General features: G+C 41.0%; 1 protein-coding gene and 1 pseudogene across 5 annotated transcripts in view; both read left to right on the plus strand.

Moving 5' to 3' along the window:
* PRORP (protein only RNase P catalytic subunit) overlaps positions 1 to 12046 on the plus strand; it is a 158024-nt gene that overhangs the window by 139581 nt on the left and 6397 nt on the right. For all 5 annotated transcript variants that reach the window (XM_037739361.1, XM_017530805.2, XM_017530806.2 and 2 more), the window contains one exon: positions 10836 to 10984. In XM_037739361.1, coding sequence (XP_037595289.1) covers positions 10836 to 10984 — 149 coding nt within the window. The remainder of the gene's footprint in view (positions 1 to 10835; positions 10985 to 12046) is intronic.
* Positions 6111 to 6743, plus strand: LOC108306056 (annotated as a pseudogene).

Here is a 12046-nt window from a genome sequence, read left to right on the forward strand (position 1 = left end):
TTTTTTTTGAGATGGAGTCTCACTCTGTTGCCCAGGCTAGAGTGCAGTGGCGCAATCTCGGCTTACTGCAACCTCTGTCTCCCAAGTTCAAGCGATTCTCCTGCCTCAGGCTCCTGAGTAGCTGGAATTAACGGGCACATGCCACCATGCCCAGCTAATTTTTTTGTATTTTTAGGAGAGATGAGGTTTCACCAAATTGGCCAGGCTGGCCTCAAACTCGTGACCTCAAGTGATCTGCCTGCCTCATCCTCCCAAAGAGCTGGGATTACAGGCGAGAGCGACTGAGCATGGCCTGTGCTTAGCTTTTTTTGTTTGTTTGTTTGTTTGTTTGAGGCAGAGTCTTGCTGTGTTGCCCATGTTGGAGTGCAATGGCACAATCTCGGCTCACTGCAACCTCTGCCTCCTAGGCTCAAGTGATTCTCATGCCTCAGCCTCCTGAGCAGCTGGAATTACAGGTGCCCGCCATCATGCCCAGCTAATTTTTGTATTTTTAGTAGAGATGGGATTTTACCATGTTGGCCAGGCCACCTCAGCCTCCCAAAGTGCTGGGATTATATGCATGAGCCACCACACCCAGCCCTATGCTTATCTTTTAAAGCATTCTTATATTTAGAAATGCATTCCAACATATTTACAGGTGAAATGATGTGTCTGGGATTTGTTTCAAAATCATCTGGGGGAAGGAAGTGAATGGGTATATAGTTGAAATTGGATTGGCCATGAGCTGATAATTATTGCAGCTGAGTGACGGATACATGGCAGTTCATTATGTTGTTCTGCCAACTTTTGTTTATACTTAAAATTTTTATGGTAAAATCTTTTTTTCTTTTTTGAGACTAAGTCTCACTGTGTCACTCAGGCTACAGTGCAGGGGCACCATCTCCGTTTACTGCAACTTCCTCCTCCCAGGTTTAAGCGATTCTCCTGCCTCAGCCTCCCAAATAGCTGGGACTACAGGCACCTGCCACCCTACCCAGCTAATTTTTTTGTATTTTTAGTAGGGACTGGATTCCACTCTGTTGGCCAGGCTGGTCTCAAACACCTGACCTCAAGTGATTCGCCTACCTCGGCCTCCCAAAGTGCTGGCATTACAGGCGTGAGCCACCGCCTCTGGCCTGAAAAAATCTTTTATTGTTGTAAAATATATTTAACATAAAACTGACCATTTTAACTGTTTTTCAGTATAGTTAGTTCAGTGGCATTTAAGTACTTCATGTTGTTGTGCAACTATTGCCACCATTCATCTCCAGACTTTTCTCATCTTCCCAAACTGAAACTCTGTATCACTGAAACAATAGCTCCTCATTCTCCTCTCCCTACTGCTCCTGACAACCACCATTCTATGCTGTCTCTATGAATTTGACTACATTAGGTAACTTATATAAGTGGAATCATTCAATATTTGTCCATTAGTGTCTGGCTTCTTTCACTTAGTTTTCAAGTTCATCCATGTTGTAGCATATATTAGAATTTCATTCCTTTTTAAGGCTGAATAATAACCTACTATGTGTATATATCACATTTTATTGATCTATTCATCTTTCCGAAATTGACATTTGGGTTGCTTCCAAAACAGTTTTTAAGTTCTTTCCTGGAGGTATCCCATAATGAATGTTCTTATAAATGAGATATATTGATGATAGTTATCTTGCTGAGGAACTGACGTAGAATTTCTAATTTCTATAGACATCAGATCCCAAAGGCTTTAGAGTTTTTGAACAGCTACACTCAACACAACTCCAGGAAGTGCCATAGACTGCAGAGGAGGAGGTGAAAAGGTATAAGCACAGGGAAAGGAAGTTAACAGTTGCTGTTTAGGATTATTCAGAAAATCTCTTGCTCTCACTGGCCTCTCTTACCTCCCAGGCAGCTTTTCTATTTCTGGAGCATCCCTACAGTTATTTCTAGCCCCTGTAGCCCTGCCAACTCTATTTTTACCCTAAGCTCAGGAACTACTTTTCATCAGTTTTATGCCAAAAGTTAATCTGTCACATATGAATACAAAAACAAAACCTTTTATCTCCTCCTACTGGAGATAAGCCAAATTAGGGCAGAAGCCAAACCAGAAAAAGGTTAAACCAAATATTAATCTGAAATATGTTTGTTTTTTTGAGACAGGGTCTCACCATGTTGCTCAGGCTGGTCTCGAACTCCTGGGTTCAAGCAATCCTCCCACCTTGGCTTCTCAAAGCTGGGATTACAGGCATGAGCCATCACACCTGACAAATATGTTTTTATTCCTCTGGTTTTCAGAATTATCCTTAATCATCTTGAGGAAAAATAGTAGACAGAAAATTAAAATTTAACCTTGCTAGTAATCTGAATAAAGAAAATACAGTGGTGAAAGGAGACATATTTCAAGGAAAAATGATTTTGTGGAAAGGAAAGGTGAAATAGTTGGAAATATTGGAAACAAAAACCCCAAATCAGAAGAGAGAAAAAAAGAATTCTAAGATGATGAGTCTGGCTTGAGAAAGCCTCCATCTTCCCATTCCAGAAGTCTGGGCCAAGTGTACTCCTTATCAGTAAGGGAATGTATCACTATGGAGGACCAGTGATGTCTTGTGGGGGATGGGGCAGGCGGCAGGGTGGGGGGGAAGCAGGGCAGAGTGGTATCTTATTTTAGATTAAGCTTGAGGTATTGGGAACTCAGGAGGCATTAGTTCTCGGATCAGTTTGGAATTTTAGATATGCTCTAAAATGAACCACATACGGTTTATTTTGTTCTGCTATGTGGTCCAGTCTCCAGAACATATCCTTCCACTGTTATCACACAATTTAGATTACCCTAGCTGTATAAGAAGGACTAAAATGAGGTAGACTGATTTTTCCACTTCATTCTTTCTTTTCAAAATTGTTTTATCTATTCTACTTCCTTTGCTTTACTAGCTATAGCCTTCCAATTCATTAACTGGATGGTGATGCTGAGTTCTTCTAGATACTTGCTAATTTCCTATCTGGTTGTTCTCTCAATTGTTGAGAGAGGAGTGTTGAGGTCTCCAGCGGTAATTGTAGATTTGGCTATTTCTCCTTTTGGTTCTGTCAGCTTTTGCTTTCACAAATGTGTAACTCTTGTTTGATGCACACATTTAAGATTGCTATGTTTTCTTGGTGACAACCCAAGTTGAAAAAAAAATAAAAAGACAAAAAAAAGATTGCTATGTTTTCTTAGATTGACCCTTTTATCATTATATAATGTCTTCTGTGTCTCTGGTAATTTTCTCTGCTCTGAAGTCTATTTAATATTGTAGCCATTCCAGCTTTCCTTTCATTGTTTGCATTCTATTTAACTTTTTCCATTCTTCTACTTTCCACCAGTCTATATCGTCACATTTGAAATGAGTTTCTTTTAGATAGCATGTAGTTGAGTCATGTTTTTTAATACACTCTGCCAGCCTCTGTATTTTAATTGATATATGTAGACTTTTTATTTTATTTTGTGTTGAAGTCTCACTCTGTCGCCCACGCTGGAGTGCAGTGGCGTGATCTTGGCTCACTGCAACCTCTGTCTCACGAGTTCAAGCAATTCTCCTGCCTCAGCCTCCAGAGTAGTTGGGACCACAGGCATGCACCACTGCGTTTGACTAAGTTTTTGTATTTTTAGTAGAGATGGCGTTTCACCATGTTGGCCAGGCTGGTCTTGAACTCCCGACCTCAGGTGATCTGCCTGCCTCAGGCTCCCAAAGTGTGGGATTATAGACATGAGCCACCATGCCTGGCCAAGTGGTATATGTAGACTTTTTCTACCTCATATTGTTATTGATATGTTAGGGCTTATACTTGCCATTTATTTTTTGTTTTCTGTGTTTTGTCTCTGCTTTACTTTTCCTTCCTTCCTGTGGACTACTGAACTTGTTTAGAATTCCATTTCTATTTCTCTATAATGGCTTTTTAAAATCTATAGTGTTTTTTAGCTGGGCACAGTGACACACCTGTAATCCCAGCACTTTGGGAGGCTGAATCAGGTAGATCATTTGAGGTCAGAATTTCAAGACCAGCCTTGTCAACATAGTGAAACTCTGTCTGTACTAAAAATACAAAAATAAAAATAAAAAATAAAATGGCTGGGCATGGTGCTGCATGACTGTAATCCCAGCTATTTGGGAGGCTGAGGTAAGAAAATTACTTGAACCCAGGAGGTGGAGGTTTCAGTGAGCTGAGATTATACCACTGCACTCCAGCCTGGGAGACAGTGAGATTCTGTCTCAAAAAATAAATAAAATAAAACAAAATATATAGTATTTTTGAGTGTATCTCTTTGTATAGCATTTTTAATGGTCACTATAGGTGTTTTGGGTTTTTTTAGGTTTTTCTTTTTTTTTTTGTGGGGTGTTTTTCAGATAGGATCTCTGTTGCACAGGCTGGAGTGCGGTGGCATTATCATAGCTCACTGCATTATCAGTCTACTGGGCCCAAGGGATCCTCCCACTTCAGCCTCCAGAGTAGCTGGGACCACAGGCACACACCACCATGCCCAACTAATTTTTTTTATTTTTAGTAGAGACAAGGTCTTGCTTTGTTTCCCAGGCTGGTCTCAAACTCCTGAACTCAAGCGATCCACCCAACTTGACCTCTCAAAGTGCTGGAATTACAGGTATGAACTACCATGCCCAGCCAACTCTAGTTGTTTTATATACACACAGATATACACCCATACACAGCATCATAGTCTACTGATGTTATTATTATTATTTTTTCTTTTTTACCAAGTTTTCTGACGAAGACTGCCTCTTTCCTGGTCTTTTGACGAGAGAGAACAAGCCTTTGTTAGTTTTTGTTGGTGGTGATGGTGGTGGTTTTTTTGAGACTGAGTCTCACGCTGTCGCCCAGGCTGGAGTGCAGTGGCACAATCTCGACTTAATGCAACCTTCGCCTCCCAGGTTCAAGCAATTCTCCTGCGTCAGCCTCCCAAGTAGCTGGGACTACAGGCACACGCTGCCACACCCGGCTAATTTTTGTATTTTTAGTAGAGATAGGGTTTCACCGTGTTGGCCAGGACGGTCTTAATCTCCTGACCTCATGATCCGCCCGCCTTGTCCTCCCAAAGGGCTGGGATTACAGGCGTAAGCCACCACTCCTGGCCTGCTGGGTTTTTTTGTCTGTACACATTGGTATTTCTAGGTTGACAGCTGCTTCAGTTCCAATTCTGGTATATATGTGGCAAAAAGAAAACCCAGGGAACTCATCACTGTGTCAGTTCTTGCGTATTGAGGTCCCCAGCCAGTTTGCCAATTTTCCCTCTACCTTTCAAAGTCTTCTTAAGTTTATTTTATATATAATGTCGAAGGTTTTTAGTTGCACTTAGTGGGAGACAAAAGGAGAAGTACCTCTACTCCATTTTCCTTCCTGGTTTTATTTTTGATCTAAGATAGAATTTTAAGTTGAATTTTCTCTCTTTTTTAAAACACTATTCTAAATATACCTGTGACACTGACTCAGCCCACTGGATCCAGCCTTGGAATTTACCCCAGAGGAAGTGGGTTCATGGCTGGACTTTCATGGAGTTTCAGGCCAGTGCCTTTATGCTGCACACTCATCTTTTTCCCTGTGTCTTTCATTTATTTTCCTTTGTTTTCATTGAGCTGCTTTGAGTGGAGACTTAGCCACAAGATGGTGCCCCAGAGTAGTTCAAGATAGGTTTTTCTGCTCTTCTTTGGGCCCTGTCTTTAATATATTATTAGTAAACTCAAAGCCATTTTTCTGAACCAGGATATAGCTATGAAGCCCCAACTGTATTTATCTTTAAGCCATGTTTTCCCAGTTGCCCAGACACTTAAGCAATCCGTATCAGAAATAGTTTTCGTTTGAAATTTTTTTATAATTGTATTATTATTGTTATTGTTATTTAGAGACGGGGGGTCTTGCTGTGTTGCCCAGGCTGGTCTTGAACTCCTGGCCTCAAGCAGTCCTCTTGCCTAGGTCTCCTAAAGTGCTGGGATTACAGGCCTGAGCCCCCACACCCAGCCTATGTCTTTTGAGCTATTTGAGTCCATGAATCAAAGTTTACTAGTGTAGATGTTTGCTTTTGATTACTAGCCCAACTTGTAAAACAGCTTATGTTATGTTTGAAAATACATAGAATAGCTGCCTTTGCCATGTCTACTGTGAGAATGAATACCATTCTCAGCAATCAGACTGTCGACATTCCAGAAAATGGTGACATTACTCTGAAGAGACACACGGTTATTGTGAAAGGCCCCAGAGGAACCCTCCAGAGGGACTTCAATAACATCAATGTAGAACTCAGCCTTCTTGGAAAGAAAAAAAGAGGCTCTGGGTTGACAAATGGTGGGGAAACAGAAAGGAACTGGCTGCTGTTTAGACTATTTGTAGTCACGTACAGAACATGATCACAGGTGTTAAGCTGGGCTACCCTTACAAGATGAGGTCTCGTTTGCTCACTTCCCCATCAATATTGTTATCCACAAGAATGGGTATCTTGTTGAAATCTGAAATTCCTTGGATGAAAAATATATCCGCAGGGTTCGGATGAGACCACATGTTGCTTGTTCAGTATCTCAAGCCCAGAAAGATGAATTAATTATTGAAGGAAATGACATTGAGCTTGTTTCAAATTCAGAAGCTTTGATTCAGCAAGCCACAACTGTTAAAAACAAGGAAAATTTTGGATGGTATCTATGTCTCTGAAAAAGGAACTATTCAGCAGCCTAATGAATAAGATCTAAGAGTTGTCCAGCTACGGAAGCAAGATGCCAGATGATTCCTAAGACCTATTTGTGATATTTAAATGATGTAAAAGACCTATTGATTTGGAAAAAAAATAAAAATAAAAATATATAGAACAGAAAGACTGGTAAATAGACATTAACAATCTTTGGGTAGTGAGCTGTGAGCAGTTTGTTCTTTCATTTTTCAAGTTTTCAAATATGAGCTACTTTATGATGGATGAAAACCGATGTTGGGCATATTCTTCAGCTAACTATAAAATATTCATTAACAGAAAAAAAGAAAATATTTATGACCCATCCAATAGTGTAGAGCCAGGATATATGTTTTCTTAGTCTTGACAGTTACATAAGAAAATATTGGGCGCTGGGCACAGTGGCTCATGATTGTAATCGCAACACTTTGGGAGGCCAAGGTGGGCAGATCACCTGAGGTCAGGAGTTTCAGACCAGCCTGGCCAACATGGTGAAACCCTCTCTCTACTAAAAATACAAAACTTAGCCGGGCGTGGTCACAGGCACCTGTAATCCAAGGTATTCGGGAGGCTGAGGCAGGATAATCGCTTGAACCTGGGAGGCAGAGGTTGCAGTGAGCCAAAATTGTGCCACTGCACTCCAGCCTGAGTGACAAAAAAAAAAAAAGGGGTACTCCCTTACTAAAGGCAGGGACTGTGGCTTAAAATTTTGTGGCTGTGATATCTACTATATGCCTTACACATAGAGAGGTCTAGGAAATTACTGCTTGAGCACAGAAACCACTACTCCTAGCTTTGAAGGAAAGAACTATATTTTACTAGTTGTAAATCTTTGGGTTTGGTGTCCTTAAGGTAATTACCTGAGCGTTAGCTCACATGAAGTGGGCAAGTTGTGTCCATTCTTTTTTTTTTTTTTAATTTAAGAGATGGTGTCTCACTCTGTCACCCAGGAGTGCAGTGGTGTAATTGTAGCTCACCGTAGCCTTGAACTCCTCAAACAGTCCTCCTGCCTCAGCCTCTCAGGTAGCCAAGACCACAGGTGCATGCCACTATGCCTGGCTAATTTTTATTTATTTTTTAAATTTATTTATTCATTTATTTTTTTGAGATGGAATCTTGCTCTGTCACCCAGGCTGGAGTGCAGTGATGTGATCTCCACTCACTGCAACCTCTGCCTTTTGTGTTCAAGCAGTTCTTCTGCCTCAGCCTCTTGGTAGCTGGGATTACAGGCATGCACCACCATGCCCAGCTAATTTTTGTATTTTTAGTAGAGACAGGTTTTCGCCATGTTGGCCAGGCTAGTCTCAAACTCCTGACCTCAAGTGATTCACCCACTTTAGCTTTCCAAAGTGTTGGGATTACAGGTGAGAGGCACTGCACCTGGCTTAATTTTTTTTTAATAGAGATGGGGTCTGGCTATGTTGTCCAGGCTGATCTAAAACTTCTGGCCTCAAGCAGTCCTCCAGTCTCAGCCTCCCACAGTGCTAAGATTACAAATGTGAGCTGCCATACCCAGCCCATTCTATGTCTTAATTGTAGAACTAATAATTTTGGATAAAAGTCCAGGTGCAGTGGCTCATGCCTGTAATCCCTGCACTTTGGGAGGCCAAAGCAAGCAGATCACAAGGTTAGGAGTTCAAGACCAGCCTGGCCAACATAGTGAAACCCTGTCTCTACTAAAAATATAAAAATTAGCCAAGCATGGTAGCACATACCTGTAGTCCCAGCTACTCGGGAAGCTAAGGCAGGAGAATTGCTTGAACCCAGGAGGCAGAGGCTGTGGCGAGCCAAGATTGTACCACTGCCCTCTGGCCTGGGCAACAGAGCAAGACTTTGCCTCAAAATAATAATAATAATAATTAGGGATTTAAAAAAGCCAATTTTTGTCTTATTAGGGATAAGACAAAATAATAATTTTTGTCTTATAATAATAAAAATAATAATAATTAGGGATAAAAAGCCAATTTTTGTCTTATTAGGGATAAGACAAAATAATAATTTTTGTCTTATAATAATAAAAATAATAATAATTAGGGATAAAAAGCCAATTTTTGTCTTATTAGGGATAAGACAAATAGTAATAATTAGGGATTTTTAAAAAGCCAGTTTTTGTCCACTCATTGCTAATCTTATTATTTCCTTACAGACAAAAATTCATTATCAGTCCAATGCATTAAATAGTAATATTTTTAAAATTCAGCTGGCCAGGCGTGATGGCTCACTCCTGTAATCCCAGCACTTTGAGAGGCCGAGGCAGGTGGATCACGAGGTCGGGAGTTCAAGACCAGCCTGGCCAATATGGTGAAACCCCGTCTCTACTAAAAATACAAAAATTAGCCAGGTGTGGCGGCACGCACCTGTAGTCCCAGCTACTCAGGAGGCTGAGACGGAAGAATCACTTGAACCTGGGAGGCAGAGGTTGCAGTGAGCCGAGATTGCATCACTGCACTCCAGCCTGAGTGACAGAACAAGACTCTGTCTCAAAAAAAAAAAAAAAAAAAAAAGGCCGGGCAGGGTGGCTCACGCCTGTAATCCCAGCACTTTGTGTGGCCGAGGCAAGCGGATTACGAGGTCAAAAGACCGAGACCATCATGGCCAACCTGATGAAACCCAGTTTCTGCTAAAAATACAAAAATTAGCTGGCATGGTGGTGTGCGCCTGTAGTTCCAGCTACTCAGGAGGCTGAGGCAGGAGAATTGCTGGAACCCAGGAAGCAGAGGTTGCAGTGAGCCCAGATTGTGCCACTGCATTGCAGCCTGGCAACAGAGCAAGATTCTGTCTAAAAAAATAAATAAATAAATAGGAATTCAGTCCTTGCTAATTCATTATTAGATCATCAGAGTCTACATGTGTATTAGACTTAACAGGTACTAATGTAATATTTGATACTGGATTAAATAAATGAATTAATTTTATTGATTATAGGACTTTAAATAATGTCCTGAAAATCTACAGAGAAGGAACTCATGAGTAAAGAGGAGCTAGACTATAATGAATACATTTTCTAACCAAGACCCAAGAAAATTAAGGATTTCCGTAAGACCTTTCAACTTGTGATTTTTGTGGGCCCAGTAATTCTTACGAATTAAAGATCTTTTATAGTCCTGAAACATGATTATATAACATGTTATAATTTTTTCTGCTTTTGTTTTACTTAGTAATATCCATTTATAGCTTAGTTTAATAGTTGGTACATGAAAGTAATTTACGTATTTTTCCTTATGAAAAATTGAGTATGGGCAAGCTCACCAAAGTACTAGATTCTAAAAACCCAAGTCTAGACCTTTGAGGAGTTCATGTACACACAAGGCGGTGGGAAGTAGAGAGAACAGGGATAAAGTAACTGGCTGGAAAGTAGCTATAGGGTAGAAATCAACAGATCTTTAATAGAAAAGGGATTTCAATGAAAGGCAATAAAATCATAACATGGAAAAGTCAAGTCTAGTCTCATCATTTACAAATTTAGAAAGAAGTAGAATCCTTTGTTCAAATCAAAACTTTTGCAGAATACCAATACTATAAATATATAAAGTTTGGGCTGTTTGGGTTGAAATGCGGTTTGACATGTATAGGAAACAAAATGCTATCCCTCTTGAGCCTCTCTATCTCTATCCTAGTGGGCCCTAGGGAGTACAGTTTAAAACAGCTGAACTAGACGGGGCGTAGTGGCTCACAACTGTAATCTCAGTGCTTTGGGAGGCCAAGGCAGGAGAATTTCTTGAGGCCAGACACTGAAGACCAGCCTGGGCAGCATAGTGAGATCCCATCTCTATCAAAAAAAAAAAATTAGCCAGATGTGATGGCACACATCTGTGTTCCCAACTGCTCAAGAGGCTGAAGTGGGAAGATTGCTTGGGCCCAGGAATTCAAGCCTGCAGTGAGCTATGGTCGTACCTGTGTACTCTAGTCTGAAAAACAGAATGAGACCCTGTCCCTCCCACAAGAAAAGAAAAACCCCTCTGCAATGTAGCCTGACCAATAGGAAATGTTAGACATTAATATGTAATAGGGAAGCATTTTCTTCAGGCTTTCAAACATGTGAAATTGTTATGGACTGTTTTCTTACCCCTTACCAGAAATGAGTGCTTCACCATTGAGGTGCCTGCTAGAAAAATCACTCCACTTATTTGAGTCTTCCCTTGACCTTTTGGGATGCTGGCTTTGTGTTTTTTAGCTCTTGAATGTCGTCTCTCAACTAGCCAAACAGAATCTGCGACTGCTGGTCCTAGGTCGGAAGCATATGCTAAGAAAGAGTTCCCAGTGGAGAATGGATGAGATGGAAGAGGTACAAAAGCAAGCCCGCTGTTTTTTTGCTGATAACATGTAAGTGTTGGAGAAATAGGTGAATTGTATTGTGCTCCAGACATCTGCCTTGTTAGTTACCTAATTTAAAACCTATTTTTTAAATGCATGTGTATATGTATACTCACTCTCATTAAAAAAAAAAAAAAAAAAGATTTGAGACAACTTACGAAACTACAGTTTCTTCTAAAAAGAAAAAACACTACAGTTTCCATGGCAAGATAAACTTAGACAGATGAGGAAATCAGGATAAAGGAGAAGTGGGGGGAAGATAAGTCAGGAGTGAGATTAGTACACAGAATACATGAGATCCTAAGTAGATCATTTAGCAAATACTTGACAAACAGGAGCACCTTCTATGTTCTGGAGAAAGACAGTGAAAAAGACAAAGTCCCTGCCCTCTTAGAATTTACAATAAAAAGATAAACAAATAAACAGGTAACGTCATTTCTCGGGGGGGCAAATTCAGTGAGGAGTGAGTTGAGAAAGGGGGAGCGGTAGTGGGAAGAACATCCCAAATAACAAGAAGTATTTAAAAAGCCCTGAGGCAGACATAAGCTCGGCGTGTGTTTGAGGAAAGCCGGAAGGCCAGTTCGGCTATAATAGCAAGAGGGAAAGTAATAAGTTCTGAGATTAGAGAGAAGGCAGAGACCGCAATACAGAGGACCTTGAGGGTCCTGGTAGATAAGCAAGAGGCCTAGATTTTATTCTAAATATAAGGAGAAAATTGCTCTTGGGCTGCAGCTTCCCCAGAAGCCAAAGGAACATGGTAAACATGGTCAGTAACAAAACCTGCAGTGGGCCAGCCACGGTGGCTAATGCCTACAATCCCAGCACTTTGGGAGGCCAAGGTAGGCGGATCACTTGGGGTCAGGAGTTTGAGACCAGCCTGGCCAACATAGCGAAACCCTACCTCTACTAAAAATACAATTAGTCTGGTGTGGTGGCGCACACCTGAAGTGCCAGCTACTCGGGAGTCTGAGGCAGCAGAATCACTTGAACCTGGGAAGCAGAGATTGCAGTGAGCCAAGATCTCCCCACTGCACTCCAGCCTGGATTACAGAGTGAGACTGTCTCAAAAAA

The sequence above is a fragment of the Cebus imitator genome, unplaced genomic scaffold, assembly GCF_001604975.1.
Source record: "Cebus imitator isolate Cc_AM_T3 unplaced genomic scaffold, Cebus_imitator-1.0 Scaffold69, whole genome shotgun sequence".
Lineage (NCBI taxonomy): Eukaryota > Metazoa > Chordata > Mammalia > Primates > Cebidae > Cebus > Cebus imitator.